At 41.6% G+C, this 26,036-nt stretch overlaps 1 protein-coding gene across 4 annotated transcripts; it reads right to left on the minus strand.

The window, feature by feature from the left end:
* Positions 1-1,401: 1,401 nt before the first annotated feature.
* Positions 1,402-25,374, minus strand: LOC135524057 (nuclear receptor subfamily 2 group C member 1-A-like). 4 transcript variants are annotated; one of them, XM_064951206.1, is made up of 14 exons: positions 24,907-25,374; positions 17,550-17,679; positions 17,044-17,280; positions 16,615-16,693; positions 16,339-16,518; positions 14,714-14,882; positions 13,432-13,528; positions 12,307-12,500; positions 9,231-9,384; positions 8,797-8,918; positions 6,755-6,897; positions 6,120-6,257; positions 3,625-3,730; positions 1,402-3,404 (listed from the first exon to the last, which is right to left on the minus strand). In XM_064951206.1, exons 2-14 carry the CDS (start codon positions 17,616-17,618, stop codon positions 3,233-3,235), a joined length of 1,860 nt encoding a protein of 619 aa, XP_064807278.1. In that variant the 5' UTR covers positions 17,619-17,679; positions 24,907-25,374; the 3' UTR covers positions 1,402-3,232. The 4 variants fall into 4 exon arrangements, with proteins under 4 accessions (XP_064807278.1, XP_064807280.1, XP_064807279.1 ...); XM_064951208.1 differs by having other exon boundaries at positions 17,164-17,280; positions 24,738-25,374; XM_064951207.1 differs by having other exon boundaries at positions 14,735-14,882; positions 24,738-25,374.
* Positions 25,375-26,036: the final 662 nt, after the last annotated feature.

Consider the following 26,036-nt stretch of genomic DNA (forward strand, 5'->3'; position numbering starts at 1 on the left):
AAGGGTCTGAATACTTATGTAAATGTGATTCGTTTTTAATTTTTAATAGAGTAGCAAAACATTTTGTTTAACCTGTTTTTGCTTTGTCATTATGGGGTATTGTGTAGATTGATGAATGATTTTTCTTAAATTAAATTTTAGAATAAGGTTGATTCGTAACAAAATGTGGAAAACAATTGCCACACTTTGCCTTGATGACAACTTTGCACACTCTTGGCATTCTCTCAACCAGCTTCACCTGGAATGCTTTCCAATGGTCTTGAAGGAGTTCCCACATATGCTGAGCACTTGTTGGCTGCTTTCCTTCACTCTGCGGTCCAACTCATCCCAAACCATCTCAATTGGGTTGAGGTTGGGTGATTGTGGAGGCCAGGTCATCTGATGCAGCAATCCATCACTCTCCTTGGTCAAATAGCCCTTACACAGCCTAGAGGTGTGTTGGGTCATTGTCCTGTTAAAAAACAAATTATAGTCCCACTAAGCGCAAACCAGATGGGGTGGTGTGTCTCTGCAGAATGCTGTGGTAGCCATGCTGGTTAAGTGTGCCTTGAGTTCTAAATAAATCACTGACAGTGTCACCAGCAAAGCACTCCCACACAATTACACCTCCTCCTTCATGCTTCACGGTGGGAACCGCAATGCGGAGTTCACCCGTTCAACTACTCTGCATCTCACAAAGACACAGCGGTTGGAACCAAAAATCTCAAATCTGGACTCATCAGACCAAAAATGACAGATTTCTACCGGTCTAATGTCCATCGCTCGTGTTTCTTGGCCCAAGCAAGTCTCTTCTTCTTATTGGTGTCCTTTAGTAGTGGTTTCTTTGCAGCAGTTCGACCATGAAGGCCCAATTCACGCAGCCCGATTCACACAGTTGATCTTAAGATATGTCTGTTACTCTTTGAAGCATTTATTTGGGCTGCAACTTCTGAGGCTGGTAACTCTAATGAACTTATCCTCTGCAGCAGGATAAGTGGAATGTGGTAACTCTGTTAACTTCCTTCCTGTGGCGGTCCTCATGAGATCCAGTTTCATTACAGTGCTTGATGGTTTTTGCTACTGCACTTGAAGAAACATTCAAAGTTCTTGAAATTTTCCGCATTTACTGACCTTCATGTCTTAAAGTAATGGACTGTCGTTTCTCTTTGCTTAGTTGAGCTGTTAAGCCATAATATGGACTTGGTCTTTTACCAAATAGGGCCATCTTCTGTATACCACCCTTACCTTGTCACAACACAACTGATTGGCTCAAACGCATTAAGAAATTCTACAAATGAACTTAAAACAAGGCACACCTGTTAATTGAAATGCATTCCAGATGACTACCTCATGAAGCTGGTTGAGTGAATGCCTAGAGTGTGCGAAGCTGTCAAAGGCAAAGAGTGGCTACTTCGAAGAATCTCAAATTCAAAATACATTTTTATTTGTTTAACACTTTGGTTTCTACATGATTCCATAGGTGGTATTTCATAGTTTTGATGTCTTCACTATTATTCTACATGTAGAAAATAGTACAAATAAAAACCCTTGAAAGAGAAGGTGTGTCCAAACTTGACTATATAATTAATTTATACTCCAGACATTGCTCTACCTAATATTTATTAATTCCATTATTTTACTTTTTAGATGTGTATTATTAAGTATTACTTCACTGTTGGAACTAGGAACACAAGCATTATGCTACACTCGCAATAACATCTGCGCCGAATACATTTGTATATTTTTTCATGCACTCACAGCTCCCCCCTCTCACACTCACTTTTTGTTCTGGAACCTCCCGATTTACAAATGAAGCACTGCCCTGGGCACATGTAGGGTACATTCAACACCAAGGCACATACGCTGACTTCTCACAAATGCACACATTCAGGTTACAGACTAGGCCTAAGATCGCTAGACAAAGCAAGTACAACAATATTAGCAGGCTAGTTATTGGTTTCGTAACAATAGCTTAAAACGGATCTGGAACCAGGCTCCAACTGAAGTGGTCATCAAAAAAGGTCATCCCATCATTGAAAAGTATGAATAATTCTATAATACATTTGATTGACCATTGAAATGTCATTTTATTTTGAAATGACTTGACAATTGTTTTAGCAACTACATTTACATGTCAAAAAGCTGAAAATTCTTGTAATAAGCATCTTTTGTCCATGATAGCTTTTTCTCCACATATTTCTATATACATATTTACACATACATACATGATACTTTGAGTTCCAAGTTAGACAAGAGTTGACTCATGACAAGCCTTTTCCTTCGGATTAGCAAACAAATACCATAAAGGTTATAACCTTAACTGATCACATCATGGCAAACCAACATTGACAAAAAGTTTCTCCAATTTTGGGGGGGGAATAATACAAGTGCATGTTGAAAACAGAGGAGACGGGCCCTCGGAAAAAGTAAAACAGCTCCTCTGTCCGTTCATCATAATACAAACGAGATCAGAAGCAGATGAAGGATCTTAATTTGAGCCAGTTTGCAACAGCAGGAAAATAATCCAGTTGAAACAGGAATTGTGAATAATGTGGACAAAATAAATCTGTAGGGGTTGATAAAAAAAATAAGTGGTCAAGGCAAATCAAGTTGGACATTTTAAAGCGGAAAGTACAAACTTCAGAAGCCTTTTTATACCCTGAATACACAAGTTTGCATTTCCTGTTGTGCAGGAAAATTCTCAGCAACAACATTTATCCTACATATGTAAATGTACTGTACATTACTAATGAGCACAATTTACAAAGCTTGATTGACTCACTCAAAGTTCATTTGTTGAAGCTGAGGATAACATTAGGCGTGGCGGCTGTATGTGTGTCTGTGTGTGTGGACTACATAGTCTTCCTTCTTGAGCAATAATCAGGTTGTCAAAGAAGAGGATTGTTTCAGCATTGAAGGTCATCTGATTCCATTGAGAAAACCTTCAGATTCTGTTTAGGGAGGTGGACACACAGCAATGCAGCCAACCTGGGTTGTGTTCAGTAGGTACGAAACGGAAAGAAAACCGTCCAAAATGGAGCGGGAAAAAAAGAAAACATGGAGGCACGATCTGAACTTCCCACAGATGTTTTTTTTTTGCTAATGGTGTGCCCTAATGAACACGACCCTGCATTTTTACCTTGGAAGCTCGCCTACAGCCCTACAGTTGGCCTGCAGGTGAAGTTGCCATGGTGACCAGGAGGCGCTTCTAGACTGCTGTGGCGACCAGGTCGGAGTGGGTCAGGTCAAAATGTCAGACTCCAGTGGCCACCTGGCTGTTGTAGTCGGTGGACTCCATCTTGAGGATGTATGGGATGATGCTGTCTATCTGCACGTTGCCGATGAGGCCAGCGAAGAACAGCTCCTCTGTCACCGCTGCACTCATCAGCCGCAGGGCCGGGAGACGCAGCAGCAGTTTGGATAACCTGACAGGTAGAGACATTTTAGAATGTTATGGATCTTTGCTTTGGCAATAATATTCATGTGAATGTCATGCCAATAAATCATTTATAATTGAAGGCAGGAAAGCATTCGAATTTGACCATTCAGGCAAAAACAGTGGTCGAGAAACAGAATTGGAAGATGAATGATCGAGGAAATTATGTTATAGTTGGATTTAGTGGTAGAATGTAGCGAGTTACTGACCGATAGGAGTCTTCTGGGTAGGTCCTGGTAACATAGTCCTGTAGCTCCATGTAAGCCTTCTCCTGGAACCGCTCGATCTGTAAGGTGTTGTCAATGCCTGGGTGGTCTATAGCACGCACACACACACACACACACAGAGTACAAGTTCATTAAACAAAAGGAATGGTACCGCATCAGACAATCACCATGGTACCAAACAACCTTCACTGACTATCTACATGTTTCTATTTCACTGCTGTCTTTTATACACTGAACAAAAATATAAAAACGCATATAAAGTGTTGGTCCTATGTTTCTTGAACTAAAATAAATGATCCCAGAAATTCTTTATACGCACAAAAAAAATCTCTCTCAAATGGTGCACAAATTTGTTTACATCCCCCCTTTTGCCAAAATAACCCATCCACCTGACAGCTGTGGCATATCGGGAAGCTGATTAAACAGCATGATCATTACAAAGGTGCACCTTGTGCTGGGGGAAAATAAAAGGCCAATCTAAAATGTGCAGTTGTCACAACACAATTCTACAGATGTCTCAAGCGTCGAGGGAGCAAGCAATTGGCATGCTAACTCCAAGAATGTCCACCAGAGCTGTTGCCATAATTGAATGTTCATTTCTCTACCATAAGCCGCCTCCAACGTCGTTTTAGAGAATTTGGCAGTATGTCCAACCGGCCTCAACTGCAGACCACGTGTATTGCGTCATGTGGGCGAGCGTTTTGCTGATGTCAACATAGTGGCATTGGGGTTGTGGTATAAGCAGGCATTAACTACAGACAATGAACACAATTGCATTTTAAAATCGATGGCAATTTAAATGCACAAAAATACCGTGATGAGATCCTAAAGCCCAATGAAAGGCACATTTCTTTTAAGGTATAGGTAATGGGATGCAAATCTTTATTCCCAGTCATGTGAAATCCATAGATAAGGGCCTAATTAATTATTTAAACTGACTGATTTCCACATATTAATTCCGTAAAATCATTGAAATAGTTGTGTTTATATTTTTGTTCAGTATAGTTCTTGGCAAAGACGCAGAACAAGTAGATTAAGCAAAAGGAAAGGGTCCAACTCCACATCTATAATAACTCTCCCTTTTATGTACACAGCAAATCCATGGGGAGTCAAGGTCCAGTGTACTTTCTTTTGTTTAAATAGTTTGCTGAGGATCTGGGAACTGTTGTCTGAAGGGCAGCACCTAACTACACTAAGAAGATGCGAGCAACAATTCGCCGTATTACTGCATGGGACAGACTCCCCAATGAACAAGCTTAATAGTAAAAAAAATGTATAAAAATATTTTGTTTAAATTCAAAATAAATATATAGGCATAATCTGTGTCCAGGAGGTTGGCCCAATGAACGTAATCGTGTGACATTTTTCACGGAATTGAGTTGAGTCATGCAACAGTTTCTCATTTACGCTACATTGCCAAAAGTATGTAGACTCCTGCTCGTCGAACATCTCATTCCAAAATTCTGGGCATTCATTTGGAGTTGGTTCCCCTTTTTGCTGCTATAACAGCCTCCACTCTTCTGGGAAGGCTATCCAATAGATGTTGGTACATTGCTGAGGGGACTTGCTTCCATTCAGCGACAAGAGCATTAGTGAGGTTGGGGCACTTAGGTTAGGCGATTAGGCCTGGCTTGCAGTCGGCATTCCAATTCATCCCAAAGGTGTTAGATGGAGGTTGAAGTCAGGGCTCTGTGCAGGCCAGTCAAGTTTTTCCACACCGATCTCAACAAACCATTTCTGAATGGACCTCGCTTTGAGCACAGGGGCATTGTCATGTCGATATAGGAAGCACAGAATCGTCTAGAATGTCATTGTATGCTGTAGCGTTAAGATCTCTTCACTGGAACAAAGGGGCCTAGCTCGAACTATAAAACAGCCCCGGGCCATTATTCCTCCTCCACCAAACCTTAGTTGGCACTATGCAGTCGGGCAGGTAGGATTCTCCTGGCATCTGCCAGACTCAGATTTGTTCGTCGGACTGCCAAATAGTGAAGCAAGATTCATCACTCCAGAGAATGCGTCTCCACTGCTCTAGAGTCCAATGGCAGCAAGCTTTACGTCTCAAGCTTTGTGTGGCCTATCACTTCTCAGCTGAGCCGTTGTTGCTCCTAAACATTTCCATTTCACAATAACAGCACATACAGCTAACCGGGGCAGCTGTAGCAGGCCAGAAATGTAACGAACTGACTTGTTGGAAAGGTTGCATCCTATAACTGTACACCTGTCAGCAATGGGTGTGGCGGAAATGGCCAAATCCACTCATTTGAAAGGGGTGTCCATATACTTTTGGCCATATAATGTATCAGCACTTTACAATCTAATTTCAAAACTAACACATAAAACGCTAAAGTTCCTATTTTTTCCCACTCTCTCCATGGATGCTTTGCACTGTCTGGAATGTGACCAATTACTCTTTGCAACACAGAGTTACATTATGCATCAGTCCCTCTTTATCACTCTCTCCAGCCACCACTCACCAGGGCTAAAGAGGATGATGGCTTTGAGGTAGGCGTATTCATACGAGTCAGGGGACAGTTTGGCCATGCTGTTACAGAACTCCTGCATCCTCCAGATGTGTTCCATCACCAGCTTCACTCGCTCTGGGGACAGCTTCTCTATAGGGGGGGGGGGGGAGAACAGGGGAGCGTAAATCATTTAAAATACTATAAACACCCTCATGTTTTCCCACAACAAAAAGCCTACTGTGGCTCTGACTCAGCAGATGCTTCTCTGCAGGGGAGGGGGGGGACAGGGAATGTACAGAAGAGGAAGACTGGAGAAGGACACTGGGGCTCTTTGTCTAAAATCCTTCCTCTCCTTCATATCCACTGATCTTTCAAAAAAAAAAAAATGACCAGGTGAAAGCTAGCCTAATGATGAGCTTCCCTTCCACCATATTGTTTTTCCCAGTCAAGTCTTTTCGAATCAGTCCAGATTACGATAAAGAGGAGACAACGAGGAGGACAGATTTTTATCAATTGAGATAGAGCCTGGAAATATGTTTGCTGCATAAATCACACTCTCCATACTGCGCTTTGGATAAAAATCTGCTGGCAATTATTGTAAACACTGTGATAAATATGTATTCATTTGTACAATCCACCTCCTGTACCTTCTTGTAGGCTGGTTTGCAGGTGGTTGATGATGGCAGCCAGGATGGTGGCGACATTCATAACGTTGGCGCACTGAGCCAGGCCCAGAGCAAACAGCTCGTTCCAACAAGCCTTCATCAGGTTAATGTCATTATCGAGACCACTATGGAGAAAAGACAACATTCGAAATGTTGGAGCATCGAGCCAGGCACAGGGCAAACGGTTTGTTCCAACAGGACTTCACCAGGTTAGTGTCAATATCACTGGGAAATACAGGATGCATTTAATTTATTAAAATGCATGCATGGAGAATATATTAATATACACTGCATTTAAAATCATAGAGGATGACACACAAATACTTCCATTTTGGTGCTCTGGCCAGTAGGCAGAAAAAGGCTGACTGATACACACGGCAGTTTGCATATACAGTGCCGTCGGAAAGTATTCAGACCCCTTGACTTTTTCCACATATTGTTACGTCACAGCCTTATTCTACAATTGATTAACTTGTCCCCCCCCCCCAATCTACACACAACACCCTATAATGACAAAGCAAATACAGGTATTTAGAAATGGTTACTAAATTTGAAAACTGAAATATCACCTTTACATAACTATCAAGACCCTTTAAATTAGTACTTTGTTGATGCAGTGATTACAGCTTCGAGTCTTCTTGGGTATGACGCTACAAGCTTGGCACACCTGAATTTGGGGAGTTTCTCCCATTCTTCTCTGCAAATCTTCTCAAGCTCTGTCAGGTTGGATGGGGAGTGTTGTTGCACAGCTATTTTCAGGTCTCTCCAGAGATGTTCGATCGGGTTCAAGTCCGGGGTATGGCTGGGGAACTCCAGAACATTAAGAGACTTGTCTCAAAGCCACTTCTGCGTTGACTTGGCTGTGTGGTCAGGGTCATTGTCCTGTTGAGGTCCTGAGCAGGTTATCATCAAGGATTTCTCTGTACTTTGCTCTGTTCATCTTTGCCTCGATCCTGACTAGTCTCCCAGTCCTTCCTGCTGAAAAACATCCTCACAGCATGATGCTGCCACCACCATGCTTCACCGTAGGGATGGTGCCAGGTTTCCTCCAGACGTGACGCTTGGCATTCAGGCCAAAGAGTTCAATCTTGGTTTCATCAGGCCAGAGAATCTTGTTTCTCATGGTCTGAGAGTCCTTTAGATGCCTTTTGGCAAACTCCAAATGGGCTGTCATGTGCCTTTTACTGAGGAGTGGCTTCCAGCTGGCCCCTCTACCATAAAGACCTGATTGGCGTAGTGCTGTAGAGATGGTTGTCTTTCTGAAAGTTTCTACCATTTCCACTGAGGAACTCCAGAGCGTGACCATCATGAACACCTGACCATCAGGTTCTTGGTTAACTCCCTGACCAAGGCCCTTCTCCCCCAATTGCCCAGTTCGGCCAGGCGGATAGCTCTAGGAAGAGTCTTGGTGGTTCCAAACATCTTCCTTTTAAGAATTAGAATTATGGAGGACACTGTGTTATTGGGGACCTTCAATGCTACAGAAATGTTTTGGTACCCTTATCCAAATCTGTGCCTCGACACAATCCTGTCTCGGAGATCTACGGACAACTCCTTCGACCTCACGGCTTGCTTTTTGCTCTGGCATGCACTGTCAACTGTGGGACCTTATATAGACAGGTGTGGGGCTTTCCAAATCATGTCCAATCAATTTAATTTACATCAGATGGACTCCAATCAAATTGTAGAAACATTAAGGATGATCAAAGAAAACAGGATGCACCCTGAGCTCAATTTCAAGTTTCATATCAAATGGTCTGAATACTTATGTAAATAAGGTATTTTGATTTTTTTGCAAAGACTTCTAAAAACCTGTTTATGCTTCATCATTATGGGGTATTGTGTGCAGATTGTTGAGGTAAAACATTTATTTAATCCATTTTAGAATAAGGCTGTAATGTAACAAAATGTGAAAAGGGTAAAGGGGTCTGAATACTTACATCTTCCATTTACTTACAACTTCCATATTCAGTGGAAGAGAATTAGAGACACAGAATGAGAGCAGTAGGTAGGTAGGGACTCACCCCAAGGCTTGAAAGGCAGGTATGGAACGCGCCCAGTGCATGGACAGGAAGAGGAGTCTTGAGGCCGACTCACAGATGTAGTTCACGTTTAGGTACTCAGGCATGGGCAAAGGCATCATCAACTAAAGAGTGTGAGCAAGAGAGACATCATGATTGAGAAAGAATGGGCCTAGACATTAGACTTAAAAAAAAAAAGTTGATTGATGAATTATATGTATTAATCCCTGCAGGGAAATGAAGTTGCCATAGCAAATGAGTTCAGGGCCTCTTGATTTTTTAAGCACTCTAGGACGTACTGAGAATAAATTTCCATTTTAAGATAACACCTGATTTAAAAATGGATTAACGTTATGGTCAGCCCCTGGGCCTTTGAGTGGGGTAGCGTCCCAAGTGGCACCCTTTTCCCATTATAGTGGACTACTTTTGAGCATCACCTTGAAGGGGACGTGGCTGTCTGAGAGAAGGGGCCCCTCCAGCTCCACCACAGGGCCTGACTGGTCCCCTGACATCAACTGCAATGTGGCCTCCAGAGAGTCTCCCGCTGAGCCATCACCAGGATTCAAGGCCTTGGCCAGGGTGTCAAACGCTCTGGGGAGGTGGGAGAGCGAGACAACAAAACAAGTCAATCAAAAATTAGTGCTCGATTAACACTATAGTGCCGACTTAAACCCGAACTCTTCTGGCTCTGATGTTTTATTTTCTCATTGTCCTTTCCAGCACGGTTCCATCAATTATGATGGATGCGTAATCAGGCCAGCTCAGTACATCTCTGTTTTGGCTCTGTAGTGTAGAAGCCCTTTACACACACACACACACGTGAGTTCAAACTAGTACACTTAGTGCCTTCAGAAATGACTCAAACCGAATGACTTATTCCACATTTTGTTGTGTTACAGCCGGAATTCAAAATGGATTAAAATAGATGTTCTATATCACTCTCTACACACAATACCTCAATGACAAAGTCTAAACATGTTTAGACATATTTACACATTTAGTAAAAATTAAATACAGAAATCTAATTTACATAAAGTATTTCAGCATAAATCAGAGCTTTCAACACCTGGATTATACAACATTTGCCCATTATTCTTCCAAAAAATTATTTAAGCTCTGTCAAATTGGTTGTTGATCATTACTACACAACCATTTTCAGGTCTTTCCATAGTTTTGACCTAAATCTACCTTCGCTACTCAGGAGCATTCACTGTGTTCTTGGTAAGCAACTCCAGTGCAGATTTGGCCTTATGTTTTAGGTTATTGTCCAGCTGAAAGGTGAATTAATCGTCCAGTGTCTGGGTAAGCAGACAACCAGATTTTCCACTAGGATTATGCCTGTGCTTAGCTCCAGTTAGTTTATTTATCCTGAAAAACTTTCCAGCCCTTAGTGATTACAAGCATAGCCATAACATGATGCAGACACCACTATGCTTGAAAATATGGAGAGTGGTACTCAGTAATGTGTTGTATTTGCCCCAAACATTACACTGTATTCTGGACAAAAAGTTAATTGCTTTGCCACATTTTTTGCAGTATTACTTTCATAATACTTTATTTATATTTATTTTATTGCAATCAGAATGCATGTTTTGGAAACAAAATTATTCTGTACAAGCTTCCTTATTTTCACTCTGTCAATTAAGTTTGTAGTTACTATGTTGATTAATCCTCAGTTTTTACCTACCACAGCCATTAAATCCTAATTGTTTTACCATTGGCCTCATGGTGGAATACCGGAGCAGTTTCCTTCCTCTCCGGCAACTGAGTTAGAAAGGACACCTGTATCTTTGTGGTGACTGGGTTTATTGAGACACCATCCAAAGTGTAATTTACCCATCTACCAATAGATGCCCTTCTTTGCAAGGCATTGGAAAATGTCCTTGGTCTTTGTGGTTGAATCTATTTGAAATTCACTGTTTGACTGAGACATCCTACAGATATTGTATGTGTGGGGTATAGAGATGAGGTAGTCCTTCAAAATCATGTTAAAAACACTATTATTGCACACAAAATGAGTCCATGCAACTTACTATGAGCCTTGTTAAAGCACAGTTTTACTCCTGAACTTATTTAAGCTTGCCATAAGAAAGGGCCTGAATACGTATTTATTGTCTCATGGCATTTCAGCTTTTCATTTTTTATTAATTTGTTTAAAAAAATTGAAAACATAATTCCACTTTGATATTATGGGGTATTGTGTGTAGGCAAGTAACCAATAAATCTCAATGTAATCCATTTTAAAATTCAGGCTTTAACAACATAATGTACAAAAGGCACTGTATTCATCTCTAAAAGTACTTATATTGTCTTTACTTTCTTAGAGGTAAAAAGGTCTATTAGTGTTGAGGTTCAGAAAGTGATACAGAAATAGACTGCAGAAAGGACAACAAGCTTCAAGCTTGACAGATCTTGGGATAGGAAATATCTAACCAGCACGAAACCTAATTAACTGAGGCAGGAACACAGGAACCACATGGCCCTTGACTGGAAAAAATTCAATTTGAGCCCCATGATATACAGAAAACACAACCTCTAAGTTCCTTCTGATACACTCAGAACATTTATCAGCTCTAAAATCAGCACTGCTGATAGTCAATCCAGGCAGATTACATTTGACCTATTAAAATTCTTTAAAGACGTTGGGAAAGGAGGGATGCTAAGCTGACATATGGAATTGTTTTAAGATGTTCATAATATGGATCATTTAGCTATTTGATTTGGAATTTTAGGTAGATTTTAGCCTTTAGTACTGAAGCCCATAGAAACACATTGAATAACATATTCATAAATGGCAAAAAGGTCAGTCAAAATAAATAACAAGGTTTTGAAGTGTCCGTCTTAAATCTAGGAGATGTAAAAACAAAATAAAATGTAAAAAAACAGGAAATATTTTGTTTATACATATTGAAACCCTTTTTTGAGTAGAAACAAAACTACCTTCATACTTCCATTTGTTTTTGTTTTTTAAACGGTACCTTCAGACGAGTCCAGTAACACTTGTGGTGGTCCTTGACCAAAACAGAGCACCATTGTGTTCGTGAGAATCTCCCCTTTCCACAGTGGGGTCCCATTAGTTTATAGCCCAAACGGTTCACAGTACCAAACAGAAGTCGGCACATCAACGGTACCGACAGGTCTCCTCGTAGAGCAAAACGGAGAACACCATCGTGTTCGTGAGTCTCCCCCGTAGGTCAAACCATACGGACACTGTAGACATTTACATAAGAAGGCCGATTTTAGGGATGTATCGTGGTCTGACAAACACCACTCGAGCTCTGCCACCTTTCACCGCAGATGCGGAAGTGCGACACTGGCGGATGCGGTAGATTTGAGATGCAGCCAATTTTAAAAAAACAATTTAAACTGACAGATTTGTATGTTTTTTGTTGTTGTTATGTAACTTCGATTTAAGCGACTCCAGGGGGTTAAAAATAGATACAATCTGGGATCTGAGAATAAAACAAAATTCCAGAAAGTGGCTTTAAAATCCTGTATAAGAAATCTCCTCACCGCGTAATGTCACTGGCAGTCTGTTCGTCTCCTTGGAGATCCGTCATTGAGCTGTCTCCGTTGCTAAGGGTGTCGTCCACACCCATTAGGTCATTGCCGTCTGTAATGTCGTTCATCTCTCGGGCCTTGTTCAGGTGAGCCAGTGATGTCACCACGTTGGCCAGGGTGCTCAGGTCACCCTGACATGGGTCATTCTATGGAGAGGCACAAGGGAGAATCAGCACCACTATTAATAATGGAGTCCCAATCGATTTCCCATTTTAAATATTTGTGAATAGATATATTTCCTTCCTTAGATAAAACCCTTGCCTGAAACTTTAACAGGATGCTCAAATTGGTTCAATCAGACCTCATCACAGACTAACATCCCAGTTGCTTTAACCGGCAGAATATCTATTGTCACGACTGAATTTCCTTTCTGGCTATCGGGAACAAATCCATAGTGCGGTGTCAATAAAACTGCAGTTTCCCCTGATAAAATTAACAATTACATAGAGGGAAAGACGTAGGAAGACTACCCATACCGAACTTTAAAATAGTATTTCTATGCACCCACAATTTGTCCAATCGTAAATTGGTTTGGACATGATTCTTCCGGTTTGCGGCTGAGTACAAATATAAATACGGTGTCTCCTATTGCCCTGGAAGAGATGGTCTTCACTTATAGTGTGCCTCCAGAAAGTATTCATACCCCTTGACTTATTCCACATTTTGTTGTGTTACAGCCTGAACTCAAAATTCATTCTATATTTTTTTTCTACACACAATACCCCATAATAACAAAATGAAAACATGTTTTAAAACAGCTTTGCAAATTTATTGAAAATACAGAAATATATGAAATCTATTTTACCCATTTAGAATTTAAGCTGTAACCCAACAAAATGTGGAATAAGTCAAGGGGTATGAATAATTTCTGAAGGCAATGGGGGGTGTTTTTTTATTTTTACATACTACATTTAACATTTTGGCTCTGTGGTATGTATGCTTTGTATGTGTACTTTAAAAAATAAAAATAATGTAAAACTCAAAAAGATGAGTTTAAGCCCACGGGTGGATGCGAGCTAACTATGAAATTAAATTAATTTGTATATTGTGACCCCCACGTGTGCTGCAGTTACTAACCGATTCAGGGGATGTCGGGAGCAGGATGGTGTTCTCCAGCTTGGGGAATGGCTGCTGGATGTTGAGGAGCATGCTCGACTCCAGCAAACTGGTTGATCTGCAAACACAAACACTTCAATTCTACCATCTAATCCCACAGAGATCTCAAAGGGTGCGTTTACACAGGCAGCCTAATTCGGATATTTTGCCCAATTAATAGCAAAAGAGCTGATCAGTCAAAAGACCAGTTAGTGGAGAAATATCAGAATTGGGCTGCCTGTATAAATGCAGCCAAATGGCTATACAGTCATTCCGTTTACCCTAACCATCCTCTTCATTTACACTAATCTGGAAAAAAGGTTGAACGCTAGCCTATTTTGGATGCGTTTAGACAGGCACCCCAAGTCTTTTGACCAATCACATCAATCTGTTCACATCAGATCTTTTTCAGAGCTGATCTGATTAGTCAAAAGACCAATTAGTGAAAAAAATATCAGAACTGGGCTGCCTGTTGAAACTCAGCCAATGTTGAGCTTCCACCCTATTGTTTTCACCTGTGAAGTATTTTCCAATCGGTGCAGATGAATTGGAGGTCCAACTAGGAATGATTGAGACTGTGAAACAGTGGTTAGTCTTCTCAGATACTCAAGTGGCCACTCTAACAACAAAAAGAAATGTCTTTAAAAAAAAATGGAGGGTAGTCGGAGGGCAGATACGCGTGAACAGGAACAACTCCGATATAAAGTGGTTTTTTTTGTCAAAGTTGCCGGGTTGTCACGTTTCCTACTTATATTTGTGCAACCTAAGCATTACGGAACTTCTATTTGATCAAATAAGCCATGCGTAGCAAATAAGCAATTATATTTTTTTGTTAACCAAATTCAACCCTCTTACTAACCTTCATACAAAAACTCCTTGCTCGGTGAGTGGAAAAAAAATATTTTTAAAAGCCACCTGCTGGAGAAGACAGATTTTGGGACCAGTTATCCCTCTTGACTTCACCTCTTTCTCTCTGAGTGGACTCTATGGACTGATTTCTACATGGGAACACAGGTGTGTCCACTCCAGCTAATCAGTAACATCAACTAATTAATTAGGGCTCACACACACTGGTAACGCATCCCACACAGAGCTTACGGTGGAGTATGTACCCTGTGCCTTTTGAGGCTGTGTTTGGTGTGACCTCATGCGCCTATATTCCACCACTCCAAACCAACTTCCCCAATGAAATACATAAGAGTTGGTTTTATAATTGTATGCTGCGTTGCTCAATGTGATGGGGCCCTTAAGCCAGCTGCAGTACCTGGCTGTCTCCTTGTAGTACCTGGCGGTTTCCTTGTCGGTGACGAAGGTGGGCGTGGCAGCCAGAGGACTACACAGGTTCTTCCTGATGTAGATCTTCTCGGTAGATGCAGCACAATTGATAGACTTCTCTCTGGATACCTCCACCGGCTTCCTCTCACACTGAACGGCTGAGAGAGAGGAAGAGAACAGTTAACTTTAATCCGCCATGCTTATGTGCATTTTGTGATCGACTACATTGCAGTCAGACTACACAGAACCAGTGATTTACAAGTGACCTTCCATCCCAAATAACTACTAATTATGGCTGTGTTTACACAGGCAGCTAAATTCAGAACTTCCGCCAAATAATTTGCATATCTGATATTTTCTTAATGTGTAAACAGCAAACAAACAAAAAACCACATGGAATCTGAGTAATCTGTGTAAAAATAGTCTAAAGCTTTGTTCACACTGCAGGCCATAATGCTCAAATAAGTTTTGTTTTACAAATCAATTTTTGAATACTGACTATCCAAACAGCAAGTTACAAGTGACCAAACAGGATTTGGGTGTGTTCAGACAGCAGTCATTTGCTGACATGTCTATGCTAGTTGTCATAGCAACAATGGATGTGTGCGCAGTGGTGTAGGCTGATTGGTGGTGGTGCTCGTGCTTCCTATCACTCAGAAGTTATCAAGCTAAGGTGACAACAATGCCAGCCATGGACATTTCCCAGTTGCTTTGAATGTTAAAAATCATAGTGTAAGAATGCTTTTAAAGTTTCAAAGGATAAGATGATCCAACTTTTTGGCTAGCCACAGCAGTCAAACTAGCTAGGTAGGCCTAGCTGTTTAGTTTTCTAGCACATTCACTCATTTGTTTGTAAACAATTAACATCCTACCACACGTTTTTGTCAAAACTGTCAACAGCATAGCTAGGAAGCAACAAGATGCGCCAAATAACAGTCAAATAAATCTGAGTTGACTGTTCAGACAAGTCGCGTGGCCGGGAATCTGATTTGTATCCGATTTCAACCCACCTACAAAGGTGGTTTGAAATATGGCTTGAAATATCTAATTCCATGTGTTTTTTTGCTGTTCAGACCGCAGAAAAAATAACAGATTTTAAATCAGATATGGAAAATAAATGTTTTGAGTCACTTCAAACTGCCAATGTGAACAAGGCTTTAGTGGATCTGAATCCTGATACAAAACCGTTCCCCCATATGCGACCTCTGCCTTGAACGTTTAGATCGAAAAAGTATTGCTCGGAAGTGTCTTTTTTGCACATGACATGCCTTTATCATGAAAACCATCCCAAAATGTAAAAGTGACAGGAATTTAGCATTGCAACTGTGTGCTACTATGAGGACAGTCAGAAAGAAATATTGGAATATATAAATGAAATCAGATGATTTGGGTTCTTAGAGTGGGTGTGTAAAACAGCCGTTATGTGATCAATACCTCCACTTTGCTCAAACTGATCCCCTCAAACATACGGACTAGTAACAACACAGGGCATTGTGGAACATTGCAGATGTTGACAAACTGACACCATTTCTTAAATTACATGTTAGAGAAGCATGTTTGTTTAACATTATATACCTATGTGAACGTCAGTAAGTGATTGGGGCAGGTACTCACAGTCCTGTTTCATGCCCAGGACCATGCAGCGCTGAAGTCTGCAGTACTGACAGCGGTTCCTGTGGTGCTTGTTGATGACACACTCTCCGGACCCCCTGCATGTATAAACCAGGTTCTTCCTGATGCTGCGCTTGAAGAAACCCTTACAGCCCTCACAGCTCACTGCCCCATAGTGACGACCTGGGCAAGGAGAAGGGAGGGGGACAGGATCAGTAACACAACGAGAAGAGAGGGTTCAAGAAGGGTCAGACCAGTTCAAGTGCATTTCATTCCTACCTGAGGCCTTGTCTCCACACACCACACAGTACTCCACCACGGGCTTGGAAAGGGCCTGGTCTGACCCTTCCGTCACAAACTGGAAATACAACGCACACAAAAAGCAAAAGAGGCATTCATATCAGATGTCAAAGATATTTCTAGGGGCCTGTTTCCCTCACAGATTAAGCATTGTACTGGACTAAATGGACTGTCAATCCTTGCATATAGAGTGCTGTCTAATATGAATTTGAGAGGGGTTACATTTCCCTAACCCCATCCCTCAGCTGTATACCAAAACAAAATGGCGGGGGGATGTTTGACTGAAAAACTCATCAGAGATCGTAGCTTTAATCTATGCTAGGGGAACCAGAATTTTGTGGATAGCAATATTCTGAATAGAAGGTAGTAAGAGACTAGAATATTGGTGGTGCAGGCCGAGGCCTCTACCTGCATCTGCTGGCCAGCCAGGTCAGGGGAGGCAAACAGCAGCTGATTTACCCCTGAACCGTCTGGGGCCGCCAGGATCACCTTGCCCGGGGACGAGGCCTCTTGTTTGGCTAGGATTACCTTGCCTGCCGTGGAGTAGTCTGCGTTAGCCAGGATGAACTGCTGCTTCCCACCAGAACCCTGCTCCAATGCAGTGACGATCTGGATCTTCTGGCCCGTGGACTGGTCTGTCACAATCTGGAAGGAAAGGAGCATATTCAAGTCAACTTATATGAGAATAACAGAAATACATCAGCCAAATTATGTTGGGTTAGTATACTGTCTGGAATCTAACCCTGATGCTGTACGTTCTGCTATTGTTTAATCTTGAAGTCATATGAAGGTACTAGTCATGCGGATGTTGACTAATAATAGCCTTGACCAACAGTTTAGGGGTAAGGGATAACCTGAGACGTGGAGGTCACAGCCATGTCTCAGAGCAGGAAATTACTTGTCCGTTACACTACCTGGATACGGTGTCCCATCATGCCACCATCAGCTGACACCAGCTGAATCCTCTGAGTCTGTCTGTCCATGACACTGATTCTGTTTCCTTCTGCTGCTGCTCACATCAAAGCCCCAAGGAGGCACATCAAACTGTGTAGGAAGGAAGGAATGTTTCAGTTACTGGGTATGCATTGAAAATCGATGATAAACATATTTGCATCAGTTCTCAGAGAGTGAGATGTGTAGCAAATGGGCTTATTAATATCATAGCAAAACACAAAATAGACACAATATAGTTAGTACTAGGCCATACGGATGGGGCCAGTAACAGGTCTATACAATGAGAGGACAAACATAGGCCTACATTCTTACATACCATAATTATGGACGTCAAATGTTCAGGCTGCTGCAGACATTATAGCTCTAGTGTAGAGCGCCCGGTAAAACGTTGTTCGAGAGCATTTTTAAACTCTCTAAATGGTTAAATTAGTGAGAAAACGATGTCATTGTTGCAATGGTTTGTGATTGGGCAACATATACTATCATCTTAATTGACATGTTGAATTATTTTGCCATATAAACGTATTTTGGATTGCGCTAATTTCCCTAATGTGGACCGTTTGTGTTACTACCTTACACAAACTTGCATTTTCACCCCATAAAATTTTGTGGAATGACATCCTATTTTACTTCAGATTGGTGATGTTAGAATAAAAGTTTAGTCATCACGATAACATAAGATCGATTACTTTTTTTTTTTTTTTTAAATCAATATCTTTGGTGTTGTACCGTTGATTTGGTCACATGCTGGGGTGCGCAGGACTTGCATGCTGACCAAACCGGCCACGTAGCGTACACGAATGTTGCAGAATAAATGTTATTCAATCATTTCATCCAAACTGCTCACGCGCGTAGGACTGTGACAGTCATGAAATTGTCAGCCTGTGATTGTCAAGCTAATAGTAACTGCTGGTCTCACGGTAATTGACCTTTAATTAACAAACATGTTTAGCAGCTCTTGGCTTCCACACAAAAGCTACAAGCCGCTGATGCAGACCTTTGGAACATCTACATTTGAAAAAGTCTAATAAATACATGTAAATATAGCCTACACCGTTACAATAAAATGTATTATTTATTTTAGACAGGTCTGAGGAAACACACTATGAAGAAAATGCAGTCTATTTCAGAAGAACAGAATAGCATACTGTGAGTTGCGCTTATGTTAGGCCCTGATCTGGCTATGACATGTGGCTGTGGACTACAGTAGATACAAATCCCCTTGTGGCTGTAATGCCCCCTAAAAAAAATCATTTTTAATGCCTTTTGCAGCGAAAGTGGCTGTTGTGCCCTTGGGCTGAATATAATAATTATAATTCCCTTCGCCCGGCTGCCAATCACCGTGCTCCGAAGCACCGCTCAGATATCTCAATTTTGATTAGCCAATACCCATCACGTGATCGGTTCCTTCTCACAGGCATCTCAACTCCGAAGTAGGCTACAAGTGAAGACAGACACATTAGGGACGCAACTGTGTGCGTCCTTCTTATCGAATTCCGAGGTGCATAATTGAAGATGTTAGAACTGTCCATATTTACTTTGTCAGCTAACAAGATGAGTAGGCCTAACGAACAGCAAAAGCATTAGCCTATGGGGTGGCAGGTAGCCTTGTGGTTACAGCGTTGGACTTGTAACCAAAAGGTTGCGAGATCGAATCCCCGAGCTGACAAAGGTAAATATCTGTCATTCTGCCTCTGAACTGGCCCAGTAGTTTAGTTGCACTGTTCCTAGGCCATCATTGAAAATAAGAAGTTGTTCTATGCTGACTTGCCTAGTTAAAAAAACAATCTACTGTCTCCCATAGTACAAAAGTTTACCTATTCTATTGGTCAACTTATGCAAGAAATAAATACTCCAAACATACTCTGGGACAGTTGTGGGATGTGATAGATTCCAAATGAAGGCAATGAGGCTAATAAAAAGATCAGAACATTTAGCTTAATGTTGATAAACTACTGGGCCATTTCTTCACATTATAAGAGCAGCAATGTGCACACAAGCGTGAACGTTCCAAGATGCAATTAGCAGGAAAACACTTTTCTTAAAAGTGACCGCAAATGCAATTATGCATCTAATGCTTTATTATAAAGGTGAATGTGGTAAAAATTATCTTCCCTAAATTGCATGCCAGTTAGGCTCTACACAGGCTGTAAAGAAAATTAAATGTGCTTAAAGTTATTTGACCACTTTAGTTGTGATACAAACCGTATCAGCATATAGGTCTATGGGCTAGGCTACATGAGGTATGCGACTATGATTTGGAAAAGTTGTAAAAAAGAAGGCATGCGCTGTTTCTTGCCTTACTGCACTCGCTGGGAATCATTCACAACTGATGGGCTAATATTGTCACCCATCAGACTATTCTTAACTTCAAAACAAACTTTATTTGTATTGAAAATGAATACAACAACTGTAGACTTTCCTGTGAAAAGTGCTTACTTTACAAGCCCTTAACCAACAGTGCAGTTCAAGAAGAGTATTCATTTAATATTCAAGAAAAAACATTTACCAAGCAGACTACAATAAATAAATAAAAATAACAATAACGAGGCTATATACAGCAGGCACCGGTACCAAGTCAGTGTGCTGGGATACTCAATGTAAATTGTCCGGTGGTGATTTTATTTATTGTTCAGCAGTCTTGTGGCTCGGGGGTAGAAGCTGTTGAGGAGCCTTTTGGTCATAGACATGGCGCTCCGGTACCGCTTGCTGTGCGGTAGCAGAGAAAACAGTCTATAACTTGGGTGACTGGACTCTCTGACAATTTTATGGGCTTTCTTTTGACACCAACGATTGTATAGGTCCTAGATGGCAGGGAGGTTGGCCCCAGTTATGTACTGAACCGTTCGCATTACTCTCTGTAGCGCCTTATGGTCAGATGCCGAGCAGTTGCCATACCAGGCGATGATGCAACTGGTCAGGATGCTCTCGATGGTGCAGCTGTAGAACCTTTTGAGGATCTGGGGACCCATGACAAATATTTTCAGTCTCCTGAGGGGGAAAAGGTTTTGTCGTGTCCTCTTCATGGCTGTTTTGTGATGTTTGGACCATAATAGTTTGGAACTTTAAACTCTTTAAGCTCTGTATTTTTGGGGGCCTGTTCGGCTCGCCTTTTCCTGTAGTCTACGATCAGCTCCTTTGTCTAGATCACACGGAGGAAGAGGTTGTTGTCCTGGCACCACACTGCCAGTTCTCTGACCTCCTCCCTACAAGTCGTCTCATCATTGTCTGTGATCAGGCCTACCACTTTTTGTCATCAGCAAACTTAATGATGGTGTTGGAGTCGTGTTTGGGCACACAGTCGTGGGTGAACAGTGAATACAGGAGGGGACTAAGTACACACCCCTGTGGGGCCCCAGTGTTAAGGATCAGTGTGGCAGATGTGTTATTACCTACTCATACCACCTGGGGGCAGCCCATCAAGAAGTCCAAGTTGCAGAGGGAGGTGTTTTGTCCCAGAGTTCTTAGCTTAGTGATGAGCTTCGTGGGCACTATGGTGTTGAACGCTGAGCTGTAGTCAATGAACAGCATTCTCACATAGGTGTTCCTTTTGTCTAGGTGAGACAGGGCAGTGTGGAGTGCGATTGAGATTGCGTCATCTGTGGATCTGTTGGGGCGGTATGCGAATTGGAGTGGGTCTAGGGTGTCCAGGAGGATGGTGTTGATGTGAGCCATGACCAGCCTTTCAAAGCACTTCATGGCTACCAACGTGAGTGCCACGGGGCAGTAATCATTTAGACAGGTTACCTTCGCTTCCTTGGGCACAGCGATTATAGTGGTCTGAAACATGTAGGCATTACAGACTCGGTCAGGGAGAGGTTGAAAATGTCAGCGAAAACACTTGCCAGTTGGTCCGCGCATGCTTTGAGTACACGTCAAGGTAATCTGTCTGGACAGCTGGTGCTCTCGTGCATGCTTCAGTGTTGCTTGCCTCGAAGCGAGCATAAAAGGCATTTAGCTCATCTGGTAGGCTCACGTCACTGGGCAGCTTGTGTCTGGGTTTCCCTTTGTAGTCCGTAATAGTTTCAAGCTCTGCCAGATCCAGCGAGCATCAGAGCTTGCCTTTACATATATTATATTTGTGAAATTAGTTTCAATTTAGAATGGACCATTTTGTCTCAGAACAGCAGAAAGAGAAGGGGATAACTAGTCAGTTGTACCTGTTGTAAAGCAAAGGATTGTGCTTAATATAAGTTGAGAAATAAATAAATATAGTAGGTCTAGCCTATAGAAAGATGATGGGATCCTCTTTTTAATAGAGGCCATCAAAACGTTGTCTTCTCATTCTATTGCACAGCCTAAAGAATGTTGCACAACATGAGCTCATGGGCTCTCATGAAGTGTTTGATTTGATTTTAGATGACATTTGCATTGCAGTGAGAGTGATTAGTGGGACAATAGAGTGCTGAGTACCAGGCAGTTAGCAAGTTTGGTAGGCTGCTAATGAGCATCAAAGCTTGAGCATGTGGAATTTGACTGCAGTCATGACTCTTGACCGCTGGTGTGGGGGTAATAGGGTCACTGTAACAGCCCTACACATGCGTCAACAGTCACTTGAGAACTTGGTTCTATTTTAGACGCTTGGTGTGCTGCAAGTCCTGCCTCTCCCATCGACTCATTGGTTTTTACAAGCATCACGTTTGTGATTGAACAATGAACAAGATCCACACACTCCAGTCCAGTTGGTGGCAGTATTAAAGTTGGTTGCCATCCACCTGACAGGTGTAGCATTTCAAGAAGCTGATTAAACATCACTATCATTACACAGGTGCACCTTGTGCTGGGGACAATAAAAGGTCACTAAAATGTGTTGTTTTGTCACAACACAATGCCACAGATGTCTCAAGTTGAGGGAGCGTGTAAGTGGCATGCTGACTACAGGAATGTCCATCAAGAGCTGTTGCCAGAGAATTTAATATTCATTCCTTTACCATAAGCTGCCTCCAACTTAGTTTTAGAGAATTTGGCAGTATGTCCAACCAGCCTCACAACCGCAGACCATGTGTATGGCATTGTGTGGGAGAGCAGTTTACTGATGCCAACATTGTGAACAGAGTGCCCCTTGGTGGGGTTATGGTATGGGCAGGCATAAGCTACAGACAACAAACACAATTGCATTTTTATGGATGACAATTTGAATGAACAAAGATACTGTGACGAGATCCTGAGGCCCATTTTTGTGAAATTCATCCGCCTCCATCACCTCATGCTTCAGTATGATAATGTCGCAAGGATCTGTACACAATTCCTAGAAGCTGAAATGTCCCAGTTCTTCCATGGCCTGCATACCATTGAGCCTGTTTGGGATGCTCTGGATAGACGTGTACACCAGTGTGTTCCAGTTCCCACCAATATCCAGCAACTTCGTACAGCCATTGAGGAGGAGTGGGACAACATTCCACAGGCCACAATCAACAATCTGATCAACTCTAAGGGAAGAAGATGGGTTGCGCTGCATGAGGCAAATGGTGGTCAGACAGATACTGACTGGTTTTCTGATCCACACCCCTACCTATTTTTTAAAGGTATCTCTGACCAACAGATGCATATCTGTATTCCCAGTCATGTGAAATCCATAGATGAGGGCCTAATAAATTTATTTCAATTGACTGATTTCCTTATATGAACTATAAATCAGTAAAATCTTTGAAATTGTTGCAGTAAAAATTTTGTTCAGTGTAGATAAGCCCCCTAAAGGTCTCCTCTGAACAACCAAGTAGATGTTATTCCAAGTTTCATTGTGGCCTTTGAATAGTGTTAGTTTAAACAGTGCTACACCCCAAACGTTTGCCTCCTGTCCTATTGATTTCAACCTCACATCGATGGATTAACAAAAGTGTTGCGTTACACTTAGCCTACCGCGTTGGAGACCCACTTGAACTTAAAATACGAAATTACATGATGACTGTGTTCTGAAGGTTGTCCTCCAACCAGTTGATGTAAAAGTTTCGTATGTTTTTTTGAGCACATTTCTGAGTGATTTTTATTGCCACTTGTCAAAACTGGGTTTTCGGTGTGTGTGCAGTTTATACGGTCTTCATTTTTAAACAAAAAAACAAATACAAGTAATATTGTTATTATTGTGACACATGTGTAGATTGATATTCTGAAACCTAAACATGAAATCTGTTTCTGCATATCGGTCATAGATTTGGACACAAACTGCGGTTTGACATCAGGATATTTATCAAAATGTCTTGTCAACTTACATTTTAGATATAGACATTGAACTTTGAACATTAATTTCCAACGGCATTCTACTTAATCCGGTAAAACGAGTCCAAAAACGAGCTGTGATTTATTTGGGTCATAACAGAAATCACCAAATCGGGTTGAAATGCCTGCCCATGTCCTATGCAGGAAGCTAGCTAGGTCGTTCGTTGCTACTAATGTGAGAAAACAGGAGGGTTAGTCAATCTAGTACAGACTATTTTTGTTTTTTAACATCGTGAGAGTAACGACGTTAGGGGTTGATCAACTCGGAATGTGCATGCTAGCCGACTAGCTAACTATGGGACACACCGTGGTATAATTGCACGGCCTAGCATGCTTGGTATCTGCATTTGTGGCCGTCTTCACCAAGCTGAGAAATATCACATAACATGTAGTTCGTTAACTAGCCTTACAACCATCGATATTAATGTAAGTACAACAAACACGCTCTGGTCTAGTAGCTAACTATTTAAAATCGATACGGAAGATAAAGGTATTTCTTTTCCTGTAGGTGAAAGGTCAACATTGAAGGGTTAAAGCACGCTAGGGTTCAAGGCCCATACCAAAACGCAGCCAGCGAGTGGCGGGACTTCGCGGTTGACAACAAGGAATAAGAACGCACAAATTTAATGTTAGCTAGGAATTGAAAATGCAGTTGGAACCGTTTCAAATTGTTGTTGGTCCAATACAAACGAACATTTAGCTAGGTGTTCATATTTGAACATCAGCTTCGGAAATCGAACCAATTTCATCGCGCTAGGTAATTTTAGTTAGCATTCTCGTACAGGATTCACAGCTAGCCCGCTTGCTAGCATACACGTTTTAACTAATAACTGGCACGCGAATATCGATTTGTTTGAGTTCGCTAACTACACTGCCGTTTAGTGCCAAAATAATACCGAGTATCCGTATGGTTGTGATATCTCATTACTTGCCGGTTTTGGTGCACTCTTGGTCCGGAATCAATAGCAAAGTCTACGAAATAGCTACGTTAGCTAATGGCAGCTTCCCCTCCGGCTGCTGGCTTGGCAAATGTATTCTTCATTATGTGATGCATGACGTGTTTTTTCATGGCAGCTTTCGCGCACAATTCAGTTGTCTTACCTGCTCTGCTTGTTGTACGCAGTGTATATAGGTAATAATTAGTTATTTTTCTGTCTTTTGCTCCTGCTTCAGGCAGGGTCAGAGTTCGTGACCTTTTTCCTCAAAACACGTTGTGATTGCTTCTGCGCATTAGCTCAAACACCCGGGCATCGCGAGTCGGAAGGCTTGCAAAATGTAGCGTATTCTGTTGAATATCACAACTGAAGGCTTTTAAACCAAAGTTGTGGCCTTTCCGTGATCCGCAGGACTTTTTGTTTTGAGTCCTGGTGTATCCTCAGTTCAACCATGTCATTCGAGTTTTGCAATTAATGACGATGTAGCTAATGCCGTAGTGTGTCACCTGCTGTTACACAATTTCTTATATTATTTAATCCCCTGCTGTTGGTCAACTGTGTTTACAGTAACTGTCCAGTGTTTCCAGATGTATGGCCTATAATTAACTACAATATGACTTAAATAGTTTTCCTGGAATTAAGTATGTTTATAAAAAAAAAAAAAAAAAAGCTTTTCTGTGTTGTAACGGTGTGGGAGTATACCCGTCTTTAAAACGTTCATGCAAGTAGACCGCTGATTGGCCAGCTACTCCTCAGGAGGAAATGCAAGTGATTTGTTTGAGGTGGGGTTTTGTAAAAAAAAAAAGTTTCTCTAATTTATTCTTTGGCCACCAATACGAGTATAGGATGAGTCAACACCATTATTTGGATATGAATATGAACTTTTAAACTTCATTTTAATTTTTAATTGAACCTTTAACTAGGCAAGTCAGTTAAGAAAAAAATCTTATTTACAATGACGGCCTACCCCGGCCAAACCCTAACCCGGACAACACCGGGCCAATTGTGCGCCGTGTTATGGGACCCCCAATCACGGCCGGTTGTGACACAGCATGGAATCGAACCAGGGTCTGTAGAGATGCAGTGCCTTAGACCACTGTGTCACTTGGGAGCCCTCATACTCTGTTTTCAAAATACCACTCAAAAGAGGCAAAGTAAGTCACGTCAAACTAGAATTGCAGGAAATTAGTTTTAAAATGTTAAATTCCAGGAGAGGACCCCTGGACACCCTGCCTACTGTTCTTCCCAAGCAATATCTGCACCACAATTTTGCCCTTGGCTCAAAGTAATGGACAA

This window comes from Oncorhynchus masou, chromosome 31 (genome assembly GCF_036934945.1).
Source record: "Oncorhynchus masou masou isolate Uvic2021 chromosome 31, UVic_Omas_1.1, whole genome shotgun sequence".
NCBI lineage: Eukaryota > Metazoa > Chordata > Actinopteri > Salmoniformes > Salmonidae > Oncorhynchus > Oncorhynchus masou.